General features: G+C 36.0%; 1 protein-coding gene across 7 annotated transcripts in view; it reads left to right on the top strand.

Annotated features, from left to right (window-relative positions):
• Positions 1–23,274, top strand: part of RABGAP1L (RAB GTPase activating protein 1 like) — an 802,606-nt gene that overhangs the window by 75,658 nt on the left and 703,674 nt on the right. For 5 of the 7 annotated variants that reach the window (XM_040446724.1, XM_040446725.1, XM_040446723.1 and 2 more), the window contains 3 exons: positions 1,568–1,742; positions 9,780–9,937; positions 12,594–12,704. In XM_040446724.1, coding sequence (XP_040302658.1) covers positions 1,568–1,742; positions 9,780–9,937; positions 12,594–12,704 — 444 coding nt within the window. Of the gene's footprint in view, positions 1–1,567; positions 1,743–9,779; positions 9,938–12,593; positions 12,705–18,637; positions 18,649–23,274 lie in introns of those variants that run through there. The other 2 variants (XM_040446730.1, XM_040446729.1) reach the window with 2 other exon arrangements.

The following is a 23,274-nucleotide window of genomic DNA, read 5'->3' as shown; positions in this document are numbered from 1 at the left end:
TTTATAGCAGCACTGTCAACAATAGCCAAATTATGGAAAGAGCCTAAATGTCCATCAGCTGATGAATGGATAAAGAAATTGTGGTTTATATACACAATGGAATACTACGTGGCAATGAGAAAGAATGAAATATGGCCTTTTGTAGCAACGTGGATGGAACTGGAGAGCGTTATGCTAAGTGAAATAAGTCATACAGAGAAAGACAGATACCGTATGTTTTCACTCTTATGTGGATCCTGAGAAACTTAACAGAAGACCATGGGGGAGGGGAAGGAAAAAAAAAAAGGGAGAGAGCCAAACCATAACAGACTCTTAAAAACTGAGAATAAACTGAGGGTTGATGGGGGTGGAAGGGAGCAGGGGTAATGGGTGATGGGCATTGAGGAGGGCACCTGTTGGGATGAGCACTGGGTGTTGTATGGAAACCAGTTTGACAGTAAATTTCATATCAAAATAAATAAATAAATAAATAAATAAATAAATAAATAAATAAATAAATAAAAGAAAAAATAAATAAAAAATAAAAATTATTTCTTTAATTTCTGTTGTTTTAATTAAATGATCCCTTTAAACTGGGACATGTTCACAGAAGAAAACAGATCAAAGAGAAATAAAATTCAGGTAGAACAAAAAAAATTAAAATAATAAAAAAAAGAATGAAAAAGTGTTAGCTTAGTTCTAAGTACTAAAATAATAGCAATATAAATTTATAATGTTTGGTAAAAATGCTTTGAATTTTTCAGGAAAGGGTTTTGTTAGATATATTATTTGTATGATATATCTTAGAAAATGGCAGACTGCCTTTTAAAGTCATATTTTTATTTTTCAAAGTGCCAAACACACCTTGACAAAAGACAGTGTTTTGACTTGCCTCTCTCTTCCTATTGGGTACCCCTTGGTTTCACAATTGGGGAGATTTTGATGTGGTCTTGAGATTTTAGATCAATCTAGGGCTAAGAGTTTATGTAGGGAAAGTCAGAATTATTTGCTTCTAAATCCCACAAACTGCTTTTACTTTCTTAAATTCTTTTATTAAGTTCAACTTTGTAACCACTCTGACCTTTTATGCTTTGGGGTAAGAGGGGTCTTGGTCTAGCAATGACGTAGGTGTTGGATAAACTTACTGTTGTAAATAGAAACTTTGTAGGTCTGGTCTGTGCTATTGTGTAGTAGCATTCTTTTTGACATAGAAACCATTTGGGGATGGCTAGAAAAGGCTAGCATTTGGGGATGAGTGACGGATTTGATCAGGCAGTATATATTGGCTTTGGGAGTAAATGAGTTGGATCACAGAAAATATAGAAATGAGGTAATTGTCAAAAAAAGGTGAGGAATTTGTGTATGTGCGTGCATATACATAGATACATATAGCAAAATATGGTATTTGTTTTAACCAGTTTATTTTATTTAAAATATTTTATTTAAATTATTATTATATTTTATAACCAGGTTATTTTTATGATTTTAAGATGATTATGTTCATGTTATTAGTATAGTAAAACTGCTTGCCTTTGCTTTGTTCTTTGCTATTTAATATGTTATCTTATTTTTCATCACTGTTCTGTAGAATTATAGACCAATCCAGCAATGTGGAGATAGCTTCTTTTCCAATCTACAAGGTGTTATTCTGTGCACGTGGACATGATGGGACAACAGAGAGCAATTGTGTTGCATTTACAGAGAGTTCCCATGGTTCAGAAGAATTTCAGATACATGTTTTCTCCTGTGAAATTAAAGAGGCAGTAAGTATAATATATTGTAGCAATTTGCTATCAAGATGAATTAGGGTAATATTTTTGAACCCTACTCTCACTGTCCTATAAGTTAGTATGTATCACCATATACTCTATTATGTAAATTTGGAGTAGATTTCTAAAGAGAACATTAGTATTTGTAATGGCATAGGGGCGCCTGGGTGGCTCTGTTGGTTGAGCATCCGACTCTTGATTTGGGCTCAGGTCATGATCTCATGGTTCATCAGTTCGAGCCCCACATCAGGCTCCATGCTGACAGTGTGGAGCCTGCTTGGGACTCTCTCTCTCAACACCTCTTTGCTCCTCCCCTGCTCTCTCTCTATCTTAAAATAAGTAAACATTAAAAAAAAATTGTAATGGCTGAGAACTCAATACGGAAAGCTTAACCTGATAACTGTGTATTAAAGTGGTGTTGTATGTGGGACACACTCAATTTGACAGATGTAACAGAAAAATCCTGCTTGGTGAGCTCTCCTCCTACCCTACTATGGTACTAATTGCTCAGACCTAGAAGGGCCTCTTTTTTTATTTTTCCCAAGTCGATTGGTCCATGTGACTTTCTAAACATGTTTCCTCTGCCGGGACTGATAGTTGTATATTGCTTTCACTTAGATATTGGATTAAGGTTGTTTCGTAGATCTGTGTGGTTTTCACTGGTGATTATTTGTTATGTTCATTTACTCAGAGGATGGCTTTTGCTCTGTGGAACTGGCCTAATTAAAAATACAAATCTCGCATACAGCAGGAATATCAACCTGTAGTTCTTTGAAGATACTAGTTAACTTTCCTTTAGTAATTATTAACTGGTGGTTTATTCTGAGACTGGAGAAGTAGTTCAGAATCAAATGGTTGTCAAATACATGGAGAAATTGCCTTCTTTTCTGTATTTGTTGGATTCTCCCCAAATTAAAAATAGGTTGCACTTAAAAAAATTCCAGTATAGTTAACATACAGTGTTATATAAGTTTCAGGTGTAATTAGGTTGTACTTTTAGAACTTTACTGCTTACAACCATTTTAAAGGCATTGATAAATGGGTTTGGATGGGCAAATCTCAGCTGTGTTTGTTTTTGGAAATAAAAATTGTCAGCAGGAAATGCTAAAAGCAGCTACTCTATTTTCTGTTTGCCATGAAACATAAATAAACCATTGTATTAATGGGACTTCTGAGAGTTTATTTCTGACCACAACATGGCAGAGGTGTATTTCTGTGTGTTTGATACTAATCATGAGGAATATCTCAGTTCTCTTTTTAAATACATTTTATTTACACTAAAATGAACATGCATAGACACATAATTTAGATTGTAGCCATACAAGTTCTGTGCCAGAACCCATGGCCTGTATAAGAAATTCCAAGTTTGTTTTTTAAAAAGTATTTCTGAACCTGTTTCATGCCCCCATTTCTGTATTTATGTGTATACTGACTGCTTGGTCAAAGGTGTGATAGAGTGAGTGAGTACAGGTGTGCCTGGCACTTAGGAGGCAGGGAACATAAATATGTTGACAGAATATGAATGTGTTTGTGAAGGAAGGGGCCTATTTCTAACCTTACAACTCCACTAGAGGAGTGGTGGGGAAGCAGTGGGCAGAGTCCTGGCATTTCATCCTGGCGGCATTTAACACACCTGTGTGATTTCTGGGTGATTGGCACTCAACAGCGAGGAAATGAACTTGGAAGACTTGGAGAACCTGTTGCTTGGAGAGGTGGAAACACTGCTGCAGAAGGAAATTGAAAGGGACCTGGCTTGCAAGCATTTTTCATAATTGTGACGGTATGAAACTCTTTTTGGATTGTGGCATCTTGTTTATGGGTGGGGGAACAGTGTGTCATTTTCGAGAGCTTTAACAGTGGATAAGCAGCGGACAAAGCTGTGGGGAATTCTCAACCCGACCATTTTGGATATGGTATTAAATAGTATTAATTGAGAGGGTATTTGGTACATTGCAGATTGTGGGAAAGTGATGTCCACGTATTATTTAATTTTTTTTTAAGAGTACATTTTTGCAAGTGTTCCATTATGAGACATTGGTGGTAAAATTCATTCTCTGAAGGAGAAATACATGACAGTTGTCATTAAACTTTATTATGAGAACTATTGCTAAATGAAAACTAACCCAGAATAAATGTGGAGGTTATGCAAGGAACTGTGCTAATAAGCCTTTTCTTGATACTCTAAAATCTCCATGATATAGATAGTATTTATTTTGACTAGTGGTCTTGTGCTCCTCTTTGCCTGGAACAGTTCTAGTTTATGTCTGTTGTCCAGGTATGTTATTAATAGCACTCCATCTTATTCTCAGAAGACTTCTGGTTTGATTAATGAATTGTAGGGTTACCGTTTATTTATCTCAAGGCTAAGAGAACAGACAACAGAGCTGGGTTTTAAATGGAAGTCTCTGACCCTGAAATACCCATATTATTTTCAGTGACAACTTTCCTGTTACTTAAATATTGTAAAAAGCAAGTGTGGATTTTTCTTTTCATTATGCTTTATAAAGGTATCTGTTGCTCATATAGCTCACGTTCCAGCCACCTTTGAGTTTTACCCATGCCTTTTACAGAAGATGTCCAACATCTTCCTCTTTCCCTTCAAAAATAATTACCTATTTTAATGAATCTCAGGTCTTTAGTTGCATTTACTTATCTGGTTATCTGGTTCCCAGGTTTCGTGTTCTGTGGTGAAGGCACAACTTCAGCCCTTACTTTTTGGGGCCTTGTTAATGGGCACAAACAGTTGGCAAAGATAGTTCAGGAAAAGTGACAGATATTCTTATTGGCTAAATATGTGCCGTGCAGCAGTGTCACTAACTTGCTTGTTTTCCATGGTTTGCAGAATCCTGGATGAGATCTGAAGTGGTTTGTCAGTTAAAGGCAAGAAGACGACATCTTCTCAAGCAGGAGTAGTGACATGGCTGCCACTACCAACTGTCCCTGTGATGCTCTTATTTCGCTGTAAAATCCCATAAGCAGCAGGCATCGATAGTGTTAGGGGGAATCCAGTGAAGGTCACAGCTCTGTTGGACCTGTGACATAAGGATTAGGTGTTCCTGCTGGAGGGGTAGGTTACATTTGACTCGATGACCCTGGATATTCGTCTGTACCACTCTGCTGGAGTGCATCTTGATAACCTGTGGCAAAAGAGTTGGGGAATCTGACCAGAGATATATTGATGCCACTGATTTTGTGTAGGGAAAATGATGTGCTATGTTTCTGCTTAAGAATCACAGACAAAACAAAATATCTGAAAACATAGTGGAAAAAAGCCAGGGAGGCACATATCCTTGTTGCATCTTTATGGATACATTGTATAAAACTTTAAAATATATATATATATATATATATATATATATATTTTTTTTTTTTTTTTTTTAATTTTTTTTTTCAACGTTTTTTATTTATTTTTTTTGGGACAGAGAGAGACAGAGCATGAACGGGGGAGGGGCAGAGAGAGAGGGAGACACAGAATCGGAAACAGGCTCCAGGCTCCGAGCCATCAGCCCAGAGCCTGACGCGGGGCTCGAACTCACGGACCGCGAGATTGTGACCTGGCTGAAGTCGGACGCTTAACCGACTGCGCCACCCAGGCGCCCCAAAACTTTAAAATATATTTTTAAAAGGCTTAGTTGACTCTCTTTAAGAATTTATTATGTCATTCTCACAATTTTTCTCAAAGCAGATTTGATGTTTGTATGTTTTAAAATACTTAACATTAACTATTACTAGCAATTCTCAGTGTTACATTTTAGAAGCATGGTTATTATCTGGCATTAAAGGCATTTAGAGGTATTTCATGGTAAATACGAAGGGTATGATTGGGAAAATCTTCATTCTTTTTTTTTTTTTTTTTTCCTAAGCTTTCTCAGGATTTTATTTTTTTAATTTTATTTTTAAAAGTTTATTTTTGAGTGAGGGAGGGTCACAGAGAGAGGGGAGAGAGAGAATCACAAGTAGGCTCCTAACTGCTAGCACAGAGCCTGATGTGGGGCTGGAACTCACAAAACTGTGAGACCATGACCTGAGCTGAAACCACCAGTTGGATGCTCAACCAGATGAGCCACCTAGGCACCCCAGGATCTTCATTCATAATGCATTTAAAAAAAATATTTGCTTATTTAAGTAATCTCTACACCCAGTGTGGGGCTTGAACTCATGACCCCGAGACCGAGAGTTGCATGCTTTCCTGACTGAGCCAGCCAGGTGCCCCTGCACTGTTTTTTGTTGTGGGGGGGGGGGGGGGGGCGCGCGTGGTTGCTCAAATGCCACTCTATTAAGGAAACCTTATTCCATGTATGGGAAATTATTTCTAAACATGTATTTATTGAGATGGCATTTTAGCAAAATGCCTTAATTTGAAAATTAATCCTGAAATTGTTACTAGTGTTTTCCATTAATAAATTTCTATACTTTTTTTAAAAGTTTCTTGTTTGATATGCTTCTTATTTTAGCTCCTTTCAGTGAGTAATATATTTGAATAATTTCTTTTTAAAAATTTAACACATTTCTCTCAGGGTGTCTTATAGAATGATTTTTCTTACATCTATTTCTTGGGTGAACATTTTCTTAACATATGGTATTTTTGACAGAGTCCGCTCTCTTTCCCCAATGTTAATGAAAAGGCTTTATCTTGGAAAAAGTGGCTGTGTCATTTAAGTAAATACCTTTTTGTTTAATAGCAATTTTTTTGGAGTATTCACATGTAATACATATTTGAGAATTTGGAAAATACTGAAATAAAGAAGAAAATAGAAGTTACTCAAAATTCCACCAGAGTTAAGATTTTGGCGTATCTCCTTTCCACATCCACATGTGCTCTCCTCCCACCTCTTCATAGAAATCAGCAACCACAGCAGACCCTTTTGTGTTTAATTAGTACTTTCTGTGGGTATAGCCTTCTGGGAAAAAATTATACTGTATTATTTGTCAATAAGCCATTGCCTCCTGCAAAGAATACACTTATCCTAGATTATTTGTGTGTATGTTAAATAGTGTGACATGTATAGAAATGTTTGCCATGGTGTACGTTGTTAGTATTCTTCTTTTGTTTATTTTTGAGAGAGAGCATGAGCAAGGGAGGGGCAGAGAGAGAGAGGGAGACACAGAATCTGAAGCAGGCTGACAGCTCAGAGCGTGACATGGGGCTCGAACCCACAAACTATTAGATCATTACCTGAACCGAAGTTGGATGCTTAACCAACTGAGCCACCCAAGTGCCCCTTTAATATTCTTTTCATGATGTTATTGGTTACTCAATTTGTCTCAATAACTGTAGATCTTGATAACCATTGTTCCTGAAGATACTGTACCTCACCAGTCCTTGGATCACCATTCCAGCTTATTCACAGACTCTAGAATTCACAAATGATTTTAACCTTGTTGTTGGAAGTAGCAGCTTGTAAGACACGGACAAGATGTAATATGGTTTGATCGCTGTCAGTGTACTGCTATGTCCTTCTCCAAAAAGAGAAAAGTGTAGTCTTATTTTTTCCTTTCATAATTCTCTAGTACGTTGGCTCAGTCCCATATATTTAATAACCTTTTTTTTAAGTTTATTTATTTATTTTGAGAGAGAGAGTATGGCAGAGAGAGAGAGAGAGAGAGAGAATCCCAAGCAGGCTCTGCAATATCAGTGTGGAGCTTGATGCGGGGTTCAGACTCATGAACCATGAGATCATGACCTGAGCAGAGATCAAGAGTCAGATGCTTAACTGACTGAACCACCCAGGCACCTCTTAATAACCTTTTTAAAGAGAAATTCCTGAGCTTTGCCATCTACTTGAGAATTTGCCAAGTTCCCTTGACATTTTTGGTGCGGCCAAAGATTAAGACATGAAATAGAAGGAGATATGAGAGAGGAGAAAGAAGAATAAATATGGTTGGGGTTTGACTCAACTGATGTATCAATAATTATCTATAGGCATTCCCCTATATTTACATATAATGCTTTCTTAAAAATATGCTGAAGTTGAATGTGTAAAAAGTAAACAATAGACTTCACATTTTATTTGAGTTTAGGATGTGGGGAGTACTCAACTAAAAGTAGTTTAAAGTTTCTGTTTATACTTTGCCTTGAGACATATTCTTCAGTGACTTATTTCTAGGGTGTTGTTTGATTCTGTTTTCTTCTTTAACACTTAAGTTATTGAGCTAAATCAAGTAAGTATCCACTTGAGGCTAAATATTTCTGCTTTTGGCTTACCTCATGATTCCTTCTCACCCACCCTAAGCACATTCAACTTACACGCACTGGACTGTAAGCACCATGTTCACTGCTGTATTCTCCAGCACCTAGAATAATACAATGTCTACAGAGGGCACCCCCAAAATATTTATTGAACGAATGTGTGAATTCATCATCTTAATTGTATAAAATTTGAGGCCTACAGTTCTTATTTATATCAGTCCTTTGTTTTGTTGTTTTTACTCATTTACGTAAAATTATAATGGGATAACATACTAAGATATTTAAATATTTTTGTTAAGTACTGTGGTACAAACGTGATACTACTGCTGGATGTGAACTTTAAAAGTGTGGAAGTCAGTTAATTTAAGAAACTTAATTTGGCAATGGAAAGGCAGTTTAGGATGTAACTATTGGTTCATAGGTCTAAGTGTGGCAATTGGAAGTTTGAGAACCACTTATTTTTGAGTGTGATAGACTGTATGAGAAAAGGTAGAATACATGGATACAACAAAAATAGAAAAATGAGGAAAGACCCCATACTTCTAAGAAATGCTATTGGTGGAAGTGCTCTCATTTCAAGCAAATAACAAAATATTAAGAGTTTTAAGCTAACACAATTCAGTGAATAATTTGAATTCCCTTTATCTAAAGGGAAGGATTTGTTCATGTTTGGAGAAGTCTCTTGTATCTCTCAGTGTGAGGTTATGACCTCTGTTAAGCTCTTCTTCATCGTGGTTTCATTGTTCAACCTCTGGTGGCCTGAGAGATTTGGAAGTTCTTTTGTGCTTCAAGTTTACAATTTTGAGATGGTGTGATGCTACTTTTGGAACCAAGGAAGAGAATAGCTTCTGTAAGTGTGGGATTTAGAGGACTTCTCCACTTTAGGGAAAGAGTATAAGCCATTGACATATATTTTTTATAGTATTCACCAGGGTGGCTTAATGCTAATAAAAGAAATCATTTCAACTGGGAATCCTGCAGTGCATTTATAACACAGCATCACTGTGATAACACTCGAAACTCTTTTAATCATGTTACCATGTTTGCTTATTGCTAAAACCAGTATTTATTTCATTTTTAAAATATTTTTTTTAATGTTTATTTTTGAGAGAGAGGACAGGAGTGGGGGGAAGGAGCAGAGAGAGAATGAGACACAGAATCTGAAGCAGACCAGGCTCTGACCTGTCAGCGCAGAGCCTGATGCACAGCTCAAACTCATGAACCATGAGATCATGACCTGAGTCAAAGTTGGACGTTTAACTGACTGAGCCACCCAGGAATGCCAGTATTTACTTCATTTTGTGCTTCAGTGTCTAGCCCACTGAAGCCAAGGGAAGTGAGAAGAGAAATTGCACTTAGAGAACTTAGACTAAAACCTTGTTTGTGTGTGTTCTTTGGGAATATTTAGATGCCAGCACCATTCTTGGGATTACCTTAGGATTCATTTGTTGCAATATAGTATATTTTGAGGCCTAGAAACATCTATAAATAAATAGAGCTCCTTTTGTGAACTTCAGTTAATTAAACATCTTTATTACCAGGTTTAAATGCTAAAGTTGAAGAAACAAACTATATTTGTAAATTAAATGTTATATATTACGTATAATATATAAACATATAAATACAAGCTTATGTAAATATAAGCAAACTATATAAAATGTTTTGTATTATATATAATACATGTAAACATTTGCATATATGTGTATATGTATATGCTTAGACTATATCTGCTAAAGTAAATTGTGACCATGGAAAGGAATAGATTCAAAAATTAGGAGAGAGGGGTATCAAAATGCAGTTAAAGCTTTTGCCTAATGGTATCTCCATTTTTATTCTTTTAGGTAAGCAGAATTTTATATAGTTTCTGTACAGCATTCAAACGTTCTTCCAGACAAGTGTCTGATGTTAAAGACTCAGTTATTCCTACCCCTGACAGTGACGTGTTTACCTTCAGTGTCTCCTTGGAGGTAAAAGAAGATGATGGAAAAGGAAACTTTAGGTGAGGTTATTTGGGAAGAATAAAAGTTGGTATTGTGCCTGAAATATAGTATTGGCTAACATAAAGCTTCCAGAGGCTATACAATGTTGGTATAAAGCTTTAAAATGATAAAAAGAAATATTTGGCAGGTGAATGAATGTTTCATTATTCTCATGCTTTCAGATACTTTATGTAAAATATTTTCTCCATATTTATGAATAGTGATATTATAGAAAATTGTAGTAAAATAATAAAAAGAATAAAAAGCTATACTTTTGTCAACCACAATCACTTTTAATACTTGATTTATACCCTTTGTTTATTTCTAAGGGGTATTTTTTATACAGTTGTATATACACAGGTTTTTTTTTCTTTTAACTTTATTATGTAAGAATTTTTCCATTAAAATGTTCTTAATTAAAATCATTTTTAATAGTACCAATAATATATTGGGTGGTTTGATCATCATTTAACCATTTTCTTCTATTGTATATTTAGAATGTTTTTCTCCTGTTCACAAATAGACAGGTGATAGGATATAGTTATGCTCTTTAACAGCCACTTATGTGCCTTTAATTCTTTAAAAAAAATTTTTTTTTAACGTTTATTTATTTTTGAGACAGAGAGAGAAAGAGCATGAACAGGGGAGGGGCAGAGAGAGAGGGAGACACAGAATCTGAAACAGGCTCCAGGCTCTGAGCTGTCAGCACACAGCCCGACGGGGCTCGAACTCACGGACCGTGAGATCATGACCTGAGCCGAAGTCGGATGCTTGACCGACCAAGCCACCCAGGCGCCCCTATGTGCCTTTAATTCTAATAAGAATTGTTAGGTAGAGTTTTTTGCCTTTTTTTTTTAATAGATATAGGAAATTGAGCCTTAGTAAAATGCCCAAGGGATTTTTTTCTTTTAGGTAAGGTCATGTATCTATATCTGTCTCCCCCCCCCCCCACCGTGTGTGTGTGTGTGTGTGTGTGTGTGTGTGTGTGTGTGTGTGTGTGTATTTAAGTTCAAGTTAGTTAACATACACTGTAGTATTGGTTTCAGGAGTAGAATTAAGTGATTCATCTCTTACATATAACACCCAGTGCTCATCCCAACAAGTGCCCTCCTTAATGCCAATCACCCATTTAGCCCATTCCCTCCCCCCCCCAACCCCCAGCAACCCTCAGTTTGTTCTCTATAGTTAGAGAGTCTCTTTTGGTTTGTCTCTGTTTTTATCTTATTTTTCCTTCCCATCACCCATCTAGCCCATCCCTCACCCAACTCCCTCCATCAACCCTCAGTCTGTTCTCTATCCTTAAGGCTCTTATAATTTGCTTCCCTCTCTCTCTTTTTGCCCTTCCCATATGTTCATCTGTTTTGTTTCTTAAATTCCACATATGAGTGAAATCGTGATATTTAAGATAATCTATATTTTAGACACTTAGATTGTCTTAATGAATTCTTAAGAATAGTCAGTCTGGTATAGATGCTGGAGAGGATATGGAGAAATGGGAGCCCTCTTGCACTGTCGGTGGGAATGCACACTGGTGCAGCCACTCTGGAAAACCGTGTGGAGGTTCCTCAAAATTAAAAATAGAACTACCCTACGACCTAGCAGTGGTACTGCTAGGAGTTTACCCAAGGGATACAGGAGTGCTGACGCATAGGGGCACATGTACCCCAATGTTTATAGCAGCACTTTGAGCAATAGCCAAATTATGGAAAGAGGCTAAATGTCCATCAACTGACGAATGGATAAAGAAGATGTGGTTTATATATACAATGGAATACTACTTGTCAATGAGAAAGAATGGAATCTGGCCATTTGCAGCAATGTGGATGGAACTGGAGGGTATTATGCTAAGTGAAATAAGTTAGGCAGAGAAAGACAGACATCATATGTTTTCACTCATATGTGGATCCTGAGAAACTTAACAGAAGACCATGGGGGAGGAGAAGGGGAAAAAAGAAAGTTATAGAGAGGGAGGGAGGCAAACCATAAGAGACTCTTAAATACTGAGAACAAATTGAGGGTTGGTGGGGGGTGGGGGAGAGGGGAAAGTGGGTGATGGGCATTGAGGAGGGCACCATTTGGGATGAGCACTGGGTATTGTATGGAAACTAATATATATATAGATATAGATATCTATGTCTATATCTATCTATCTATATCTATAGAATAGTCAGTATGGCTGAGGCTAGAATTTAAGTTGCCCCTGATCCATAGCTCTTTTTCCATCTCTTATTTATATTTACTTGACTTTGTATGTTACAGTTATCTCAAATTGTAGATGTTTTAAAGTAAGCTCTTCTCACTATGTTTGCCTTGGGTTTCAGTGTGTTAAAGGCTCTTACAACCACACAACCAGCTAAACCAGAATAGTGAGTCTTAAAAAATAATTAAATAAGCTATATTCCTAAATTTGTTAAATTTAGAAACTAAAGTTGAAATGATGTCATTTAAAGAATCTTGGATTTTAACCTTTGTTAAGTAAAATATAAGGCTCTTATAAATCCAATTTAGAAATTAATTAGTGACTTTGTTTTGCTGACTATAACATTGGTAGTTAGCTACTCGGGCAAGATGAGTTTAGCACACCTTAAGAATAAGGGTGCTGGAATTCTAAACTTGCAGTAGATTATTTTATTGTGGTGTTGTACTGATAATTTCTGTTCTTTTTGCATATTTCAGTCCTGTGCCTAAGGATAGAGAGAAATTTTATTTCAAGTTAAAACAAGGAATAGAGAAGAAGGTGGTAATTACAGTGCAGCAACTTTCTAACAAAGAATTAGCTATTGAAAGGTAAGCAGCTTGCTCCTAAATGCTACCAAAAACTTGTATTGACATTGCTGTTGTGCTTCAAGAGACATACTGTTGAATCTCTCAGCTTTATTACTTGCTGTGTCTTTTCACCATACTTCAGTTTCTCCATGTAAAAATGAGAATGAGAGTCATAATGCTTTACCCACTTCAATAAGTTAAATGTAACTGGTTTATTGAAAGTCTCAGTTGATGGGAGTGCCTGGGTGGCTCAGTTGGTTAAGCTTCCGACTTTGGCTCGGGTCATGATCTCATGGTTTATGGATTTGAGCCCTGCATCGGGCTCTCTGCTGTCAGCTGAGAGCCTGCTTCAGATCCTCTGTCTCCCTCTCTCTCTGCTCTTTCCCCTTTCTCATTCTCTCTCTCTCAAAATAAATAAACATTTAAAAGATGGTTAAAATGGTAAATTAAAAAAAAAATCGCAGTTGATGGGGGAAATAAACATGATCCCCCCCCCCCCGTGCCAGTAATAACTACTTCAGCTCTGTTTGGTCATATCCCTTTTTCCTGCTGTCCCTTATTTACATGTAGGACAAATACCTTAAATTCTCAATCATCTCTGATAATTAAAAAGTACATTTAGTTATTGGACTTTCAGGGGCTTAAGAAAAATAGATACATATCTTTTAAATATATAAGTGTACACACAGACACACACATATACACACACAAATGTGTGTGTGTGCATTTACATATTTTATGTATATATTTGAACATGTAAAAACAAAACAAAATCTTGTAGGACAAAAGGTCCTATAAACAAAGAATAACAAATGATAGTTGTAGAAAAAGTATTTGTACTGTAGATGACAGATGAAGGCTAATGTCTGTAATATACATAAATTTCTTAATTTGTAAAAAAAAAAAAAAAGCAAGAATCAACAAATCACAGGAAAGCTATTCACATGGCCAACAAACATATGTATGTAAAGATGTCCCAATTCACGAATAGAGAGGGAAATGTAATTAAGGTAGCAGTAAGATACCACATTGGCAAAAAGAACACACCAGGCTGGTGGGAATATGGGGGAAGGGGTAAAGTGTGTATATATCCCCTTTTTGAGAAACAACCTGGCAACATCTATAAAAGTAAACAAAACAAAACCCAAATCTATAGTTGCATGCATCAGTCTCCATTCTAGGGAATCTATTCCATTAAAAATAAAAGTACCACTGTCGAAGGACATATTTCTGAGGGTGTTTATTACAGCCCTTTTTATGGTGATAAAAAGCCAGAAACAAAAACAAATGCCTATTCACTTGGTTTCTAGAAGTGGGAGCAATTGGTGACAGTCATAAGAGAAAGAAAAGCCTCTTCATCAAGATTGCCGTAGACTCTGATTCCTCCCTCCCCATCTGTAGACTAGGATGAAGGCGGGAGCCAGTTGAGGTGCTGGCTGTTGGGATCATGGTCACCGCTGTCCCTCTCAAGTGTAGGAGAAGGTGTCTGGCCCCCAATTATCTGCAGCTTTTTTTAGAATGTCAGGAATTTAGCTGTGCTTTGTTCCCATCCTTGGGTTTAACTGCTGGTATCCAGATAACAGGAAAAGTTCTGCTGTATAATTCTCTCTTATAGTTGTCATCTTTTTTCCTTTCTTAGTGGTAATAAAAAAATAATTTTGAGTCATAAAAGTTCATGAAACATAGCTAAAGATTAAAGGTATTATTGACTTTGAATATTTTAGTCCTAAAAGAATGATGATGAGAATGTGTTGTTGTTAACAGTAGCTCTAGCAATGTTTGAATCTTTTTATTTGGAAGTATGCAATTTCAAACTTCTAGAACAGTTAAAAAAAATGGTACAGAGAACATCTGTGTACTCTGCTTAGAATCATCTCTTGGTAACATTTTGCCCCATTTGCTCTGCACCCACTTTCTCAGTCTCTCAATCTCTCTCCTCTCTGTCTCTCAATCTTTCCCTACCTACCTACCTACCTACCTACAGACAGACCCACATTATTGTTTTTCTGAACAATTTTATTCCTATATAATTCCTTAGGAAATGAATATTTCCTAAAAATAAGGATATGGATATCTATTATATAAGCGCATTATTTGTAGCAACTTCTATAAATTTAGCATTCCTAGAATACTTTTTTAAATTTAGCATTCATACAATACTTATTTATATGTGTTAGAGAGGGGGGAGGGGGAGGGAGAGAACACAAGTAGGGGAGGGCCAGACAGAGAGGGAGAGCAAGAAATCCAGAGCAGGCTCCACACTGACAGCGTGGAGCCCCATGTGGGGCTTGAACTCACTGTGAAACCATGACCTGAGCTGAAACCGAGAGTCAGACGCTTAACTGACTGAGCCATCCAGGTGCCCCATATACAATGCTTTGTCTTTAACCTACCATTTGTCTCCAGTTTTGTCACTTATCTCAGTAGCGTCCTTTTTTCCTCCAGCTCAGGATTTACACTAGAGTCAGATATTGCATTTAGTTGCCATATGTCTTTGGCTTTCATTAATGTGGTAATATTTCCACAGCCTTTCTGTGTTGCTTATGACATGGAATTTTTGAAGAATACATCCATTTTCCCACTTTTTAATGTAACATTACTAATTTGGGGTTTATCTAATATTACCTTGTGATTAGATCCAGATTACTTCTTGCTCCATAGGTGATATTGTCTCCTTCATAGTGGATTGCATTTGGAGGTGCCTGATAACTATCTGTCCCTCCCTGGTGATGTTAATTTTGGTTGCGAAAATGTGATTGTGAAAATATCTGATTTCTCCACTGTAATTCCCCTTTTTCTCCCCCCTTGCAACAAATAAGCAGTCTGTAGGGAGATGAATGAAAATATCCTGCTTCTCATAAACATTTTCTTAACTTAACATTCATTCAAATTCTTGTCTGATCTTATCTTTACTGTGAGGAATGCAAAATTAGAACTTTCAATCTCCTGCACCTTCTTGGTAGTTTAGCAGTCAGCCCTAGGCATTCTAATGTAAGCCAAAGATCTCCCTTCTCTTCCACTTATTTATCTGTTTGTTATTGGTATAGACTCTTGGATTTCTCTCCTCCCCCCCTGCAGTGCTTTATAATTCACTACAGAACTTAATTATCTTGGTGATCATTGTCCAGAATTTGCCACTGGGAGTCCCTTCACACCCTATGTCTTTACCTTTCCGGCGTAACAAAAGGCAGCTTTCCATTTAATAAGTTTGTACTAACACAGGCAAAGAAGTATTAGGTGTTGAGTAATTTAACTCTTAATAATCATTATTAAAAATCTTGGAGTTTTATGGTGAAATGGTATGTTCTGTCTCTGCTATAGAGGCCTGTGCCCTGCTTGTTGTGTTAGGCAGTCCTTCCTTTTCCCAATGAGAAACTCTCAGGTTTGGTCAACTTGAGTATAGAAACATTGATGATTATAGGTAAAATAGTTGAATGCCTGCTTATAATGTTTTCTTCATTAGCTTAATTGAACATTTACACATGCTTTCTAAATATATTATGCAAAATAATAACTTAGAAATGGGGCATTTTGCCCACTCTCATATTCGTAAGACAATTTCATTCAGACTGAATAATCTTCAACATCTATTTCTTCATCATCATGCTTTTTGAGTAATTTTAAGGGATTTTTACAGAGCACATTATCTCAAGTTCTGCTTAAGTTGTTTGAGATAAGCCCTTTTTTTGATCAGTATGTATTGCTCTTATTAGATATTTGGGGTGCTTGGGTGCATCAGTCGGTTAAGCATCTGACTCTTGATTTCAGCTCAGGTCATGGTCTCACAGTTTGTGGGATCAAGCCCCGTGTCAAGCTCCATGCTGGCAGTGTGGAACCTGTTTGCGATTCTTTCTCCCTCTTTCTGTGTTCCCCCCCACTTGAGCTCTCTCTCAAAATGAATAAACATTAAAAAAAAAAAAAAAAGAAATTTTACCTAAGTCACAAGTGCCCGTTTGTATAGAATTAGGAATTAAAAACAAAACAACTCATTCCATATATAACCACTTACTATATTGGTTTTATTTTAATATAGTTAATCTTGATGGTATTATCTAACAACTCTGGGTTCATATATCTGGCATTAATTACTAAACCCATGTTAAGTTTCTTTCTTTCTTTCTTTCTTTCTTTCTTTCTTTCTTTCTTTCTTTCTTTCTTTCTTTCTTTCTTTCTTTCTCTCTTTCTCTCTTTCTCTCTTTCTCTCTCTCTCTCTCTCTCTCTCTCTCTTTCTCTCTCTCTCTTTCTCTCTTTCTTTTCTTTCTTTTCTTTCTTTTACCACGTTTTGTCAGATGACCTGTATAAATACCCAAACTAAAATTGACTGAGATTGCTTTAGGCTAATGGTTCTCCAAACAATACTTTGTTCAGCATAACACACAGAATTTCCTGTGATATTGGAAATTTTGTTACTACTTGGATTTGTATTTTTTGGAAAAAGAAACTTGCCTTTTATTAGATTATATGTAGCATTTCATGTGTTTAAATTATAAAATGTAAATGGTGGAATTTAAGGTAATCCACCAGGTGGCAGTCTTGTCAAGAGGATTAACACCTCTGAATCTTAAACATGGTCTTAAACAAAGTTTGTCATATAAAGACATTGATGTGAAAAAAATCAGATTACATCATTTTGGCTTATCTTCTGAAAGAGAAAATGATGTATTGTTTTTAAAAACAACTTCTCATTGTGTAAAATTTCCAACATATGTGAAAGTACAAAGAGTAATATATTGAACCTCACTGTACCCATCACCTACCCCAAATGCTAATTTTCAAGATTTGGGCTTTTTTTTTTTTTTAATATTTTTATTCTGAAAGAGTCCATTTATCTGTGTATTCAAGGGTTCGAGCCTTCTTCCTTTGTAGATATTAAACAAATTATACTGAGATTATCTTTCTTGACTTCTTTGAAGGCAAATACTATGTCCTTTATTTCAGAATCTCCAACATCTAGCACATTGCTAGCAACACAGAACTTTGTAGTTAGCTACTTAATCCTTACTTAGCACTTGCTGTGCTGGGCATCGTTCTCGGTGTCATTTATGAGGTGTAGCTACTATTATCTTCACTGTACATTTGAGGAAACTGAGGCACAGAACGGTTCAATAACCTGCCCAAGTAATACAATTAATATTTGAATTAAGTCTGTCTGATATCAGAATAAAGAACTTGTTGAAAAAATGAATAAAAGGTATATAAAAATTTTATACAGTATCGACCAAACTCATTGTTACATTGAGGGACACCGCATCTGATAGAATCCTACCTTGTTTAGAGAAGATGTGAAAACTGCTTTCATATCTTGAAAATTTCTAATATTCTTTTGCTTTTTTTCCATGACCCATGTTACATTTTACATATTGAGCTTTATTTAGGAACTGTACGTGAGAGAGAAAATAATAACAGACAACAATCATTGAGCACTTACTACGAGATGGCCATGGTACAATTATCATGATGACGTATGAGGAAGGTTTTATAATTATTACCACATTTTTGCAGATGATGAAACAGGTTTCAGGAGGTTAAGTAACGTTGGTCACTTGGCCAGAAACTGGTAGAACCAGGGTTTAAACCAAAGCCAGCTGGTTCCTGAGTGTGTACTCTAAAAGACTAAAGGCTGTACCCAACTAAATCTTGATTGTACACTAAGTTGAAAATTAAACCAGTTAGAAAATAAATGAACTGGTATTCTTTGTTGTATTTCTAGCAGAAGTGGAAAATGAGAATAGAGATGTGGGGTAGTCCAAGTGATTACTCAGTGACTTCAAACTCAGGGGCACCATGTCCTGGGAGAAAAGCTGATTGATTTGTAGAAGAGAAAACCAACAATAACAACTGAAGGGAGGAAGCAAGATGATTGCCCTCTGAGATGTGTGAGAAGAGCAAGACTGAAACCCAATTATTGCAAGCCCCCAGTTGTAAATGTTAAAGTGTGCAGATTTGACCAGGCCGTGCTCTTCTGGTGTTTCCAGAGCAGAAATGGCAATCATCTCTATGCCCGACCAGCTGAAATTTCTGTGGTTTTTGGTATTACCACAAGTAGAAATACTGCAAAAAAATTTTCTTGCAAAGTACTGAATTGATACGGATTTTTAAAGCTTTATCTCGTGTTTAAGATACACTGTTACTAGCACTATTACATAGCACCTACCTCGATGCTTTGAATAGGTGGTTGGTTACGTGTCATACTCGAGAAGTGAGGGGGAAGTGTTTCAGTTTTTGTTGTGTTAATTTTCTGACTGGTTGATTTTTGCCAAGTATTCTTATTTTGTAATAAAATTCAGGGCAGTAATACAATATACGCTTACAAAATGGATCTCCATAAAATTCCCTAACAAGAAGTGGAATTCTAATGATGTTAATTTCAGGCCTTGTGGAAGGTTAGTTGGGAAGAGATTTTTGGCTTCAGGGTTTATATCTTTCGAATCACCCTGTTCCCAGGGATCTGCCCTGATGCTTTGCTGTGTGAATCAAAATGAAATATGGATATAGCAAGTAAAGGATGATTATTAGGTTTGTTATGAACATATAACTCTGTACTGAGTAACGTAGACCACACTGCTAGAAAGAAAGGATTTGCATGAGTCACTTTGATCCTAATATTGGAGAATACATCCGTTACACATACATTAAAAAATACATAACACATCATTAACAGAAGGTAGTTTGATCATTTGTGGAGTAATTCAGAGATGTGCTTGTTTCGGTGGTATATCCTTCTTCACTTCTTAACTTGTGCTTGCTGGCTTGCAGCAAAAACCATATAATGAGACACTGAAGTGTTAAGTACCATACGGCATAGCGTGAGTGATTGAGAGGTACCTTTCCTTGTGTTATTTTCTTGAGGAAAAGATTTCCAAGTTAAGGAGTATTAAAAAAACTAAACAAGACAAAACAAAACCAACCACCTGGGGCTCTTTTCTTCTTTCAGCACAATTTTCTAATATGATTTGATAATCACTAATGTAGGGGAATGGTAGAACTTCCAACTGTTTATTACATTTGGGCTGATCTAATTTCACATTTGATCATTCTGATGGTCTTTTGCTGGGTTTACCTAGCACTTATTTTTACCTTCATTCTAGCAAGTTACAATTTTATTTAGAAAGAAGCTCAAGTCACTGACTTTAGGTTGCGTAGATGTTAGTTTGATTTCCATCTCTTATACTTTTATAGAAATTAGTGTACCTATGAAACCTGTCAACAAAATCAAGATATTTTAAGATTTTATTAGGAGGTTTTAAGATTTCACTTTTTAAGTAATCTCTACTCCCAGTGTGGGGCTTGAACTTATAACCCTGAGATAAGAGTTGTACACTCCACTGACTGAGCCAGTCAGACACCCTAAGACCTTTAGATGTTGTAATAATTTTTCTTGGAGGACATCATTCTCCTCCATCCTGAAATGAGAGAAAATTAGTGGGGTGACCCAAAGTCTGCATAATATTTTAAAAAGATGTTCTATGAACATTTGTTCTCTTTTGGTTTTCTTTTAAGGCAGTCGAAAGATAACTTTCTTTTTCCTTAGGAGAATAAGGTATATTTATACAAAAAACCTTTCAGTGTTCTCTGATATTTATTTCAAGTGACAATCGGTAAAGAACTATTGGCATTGCCAGTAGAACATTGGAAGCTTCTGTCTTGCAGTCTTTGGACTGGAACTTGTAATTAGGACAGAATTTTCAGTATCTTCCATTGCTGGCATGCGGTAGAGGGAAGTGTCACTATAGAAGTATGTATATAATGCTATTACTTTTTCAGTATTGTATTTTAAGAGTTTTTTTTTTAAATATTAGCAGTGAAAACATATTCCATAGCATGTTTTTATAAGTTGAACTTTTCTAGATGTCTTGGAATTCATCTTTAAATGAATTTTAAAATTAGAGATAATTACAGACTCACAGGAAGTTACAGTTATAGTACAGAGAGGCTCCATATACACTTCCTCCAGTTTCCCCCAATGGTAACATCATACATAATTATAGTGCAGTATACAAATTAGAAAATTTACATTGGTATAGTCTATAGATCTCTATCGGAGGGAGCATTTTTTGAATCCTTTTGTAAATCATACTGTTCTTTTATAACATAATAATTTCTTAATTATTTTTCTAGTGGTGAGAGATTTTTAATTAGTTTTCTTTAACTTAAGGTGAGCATTCAAGGTAATTATGGACAGAGGGGCTCCCAGGTCCTGCTGAGGAGAGTTCCAGGTTGCTCAAATGTGTGTTTTTTTTTAAATTGAAATATATTTGACGTTATGTAAATTTAGTGTGTATAATATGTTGGTTTGATGTATTTATATTGTAATATTATTGCCTTTGTAGTAATAGCACCTCTGTCACCTCACGTAATTGTTATTTCTTTTTCATAAGATCTAGTCTCTTAGCAAGTTTGATTATAATACAATATTATTGTCTATACTCATGTATTGTACATTAGATCTCTAGGACTTATTTACTGCTAGTTGCAAGTTTGTGTCCTTAAACAACATCTCTCCTATTCCCCCACTTCCCAGCCCTGGTAACCACCTTTTAACTCCCTGTTTTCGTGAGTGTGGTTCTTTTAGATTCCACATGTAAGTGATATCCTGCAGTATTTCTCTGTCTGACTTATGTTAGTTAACACAGTTTGCTCAAGTTCCCTGTTGTTGAAAATGGCAGGATTTCTTTTTTTCTCATGGATGAATAATATTCCATTGTACCTATATATACCACATCTTCTTTATCCATTCATCCATTGATGAGCTTTTAGGTTTTTTTCCATATTTTGGCTATTGTGAATAATGTTGCAGTAAACTTGGGAGTGCATGTATCTCTTTTATATCCTATTTTCATTTTTTTATATCCTATTTTCATTTCCATTGGGTATATACTCAGAAATAGGATTGCTAGATCATATGGTAGATCTATTTGTAATTTTTTGAGGAGCATCCATATTTTTCCATAGTGGTTAAACCAAGTTACATTCTCAGCTTACATTAGAAAATGCTTTTTAAAAAAATGTATTGATATAAGAATTTTTGGGTGCTAACATGAGTATTAAGTAATCAGGAGAAGTGAGTATTATAACTATATCCTATGCCAGTTACCAATTTATTGCCTCTTGGTTCCAGATCTACCCTCTTACCTTATCTACTTATGTATTTCTTCTTTGCGCAAGCACACTATTAAATTGAGCCAGTAGAGGGTGCTAGAGAGACACTGCAAAAGAAGGGTCTTCTCTTTTATGGTTCTGGTGCGATGTGGTGGTTGTTTCTTGCTCTAGCTGTAGGTTCTGGGATGTCCAGTGGTGCTGTGCTCCAGCTGTGCAGCCAGTGCATGCACTCCCTCCTCGAGCTCATAGTCCTAGTCCTGGTTCAGCAAGATCTTCCTGTGGACCTCCAGACACAGACACTGTGGACTTCGGGCCCTACACCATTCTGCCAGTGAGCTGGCTCCAGGAGTTCTGATTTCCTTTATTTTTACTTGCCTACCTGCACCCAGTGGGCTGTGTCCTGCTTGCCTGTGGTCCAGCTTTGCCTGGGAAGTCTAGCAAACTTTGCCATCTACTGTGCTACAGTCCTACCTTTTGTAGTAAGCTGTTAGAATACCAGCTTTAGGGAGAAGATCCTCCTTCCAGGTTTGCTCTTTCTTGGTGTTCTCTCCCTCAGCCTTAGGGTATTCTTTAGAATTCTCTTTATAGTTACTCTCCTATTATAGTTAATAATTCCTTATAGTAAACTTTCCATGTTCAAATTACTGTATTTTCTTTCCTAATTGGATTTCAATTGACTAATTGAATTAGTACCTAATAAAATCAACCAGTCCCATAAAGTTTCAAATACATTTCTGGGGACTGGGAAGAAAGTGGTTATTTTAGATATTTTTTTTTTTTGGTGTCATAATAATAATAATGACAAGAATTAAAAACTAATGATTTCTACCCTATGTCCATTTCCACCCCAAGTGTTTAATGCAGTTTTTTTCATACAAAAGAAGTCCTATAAAGTAAATTATCCTTTGGGTTAAATTTCTTAGTGTGTGGGGGAGGAAGCATGTTATTTTGCAGGGTGTCTTGGTATTCTTCCTAAAGCCTTATTCAGTTTGACTCCTCTGTATGATGTTTTTTGGTGGAGAGGGGCAAGGAGAGGTGTTAAGTATCTCTAGATATAATTATTTTACATTACTAGTAAGAATTATTTAAGTACTAATATTTTGTCCTTTATAATGGCAGTTCAGTTTTTTTTTTTTAAGATCTTTGGTTCATTTGAAGAGGGAGGAAGAACTACATAAAATGTTATTTTTGTATAGGAGAACATTAGGCAATTAACAAAAGTTAACTAAGTTACATGTGAAATTTTGTATTTGTGCTTTATTGATTTGGTCTTTTCTAACTGTTTTAATAAGTTTACTCACCTTTTTTATTCTCACATTTTCTTTCTTTTCTTTCTTTTCTTTCTTTGAATTTCTTTCTTTCCTTTTCTTTCTTTCTTTCTTTCTTTCTTTCTTTCTTTCTTTCTTTCTTTCTTTCCTTTCTTTCCTTTCTTTCTCTCTCTTTCCCCTTCCTTCCTTCCTTCCTTCCTTCCTTCCTTCCTTCCTTCCTTCCT

Source organism: Herpailurus yagouaroundi, unplaced genomic scaffold (assembly GCF_014898765.1).
Source record: "Herpailurus yagouaroundi ecotype Mexico unplaced genomic scaffold, PumYag 195, whole genome shotgun sequence".
NCBI classification, from domain to species: domain Eukaryota; kingdom Metazoa; phylum Chordata; class Mammalia; order Carnivora; family Felidae; genus Herpailurus; species Herpailurus yagouaroundi.
Note: the sequence above shows the minus strand (reverse complement) of the source record. Positions and strands in the feature narration are given on the sequence as shown.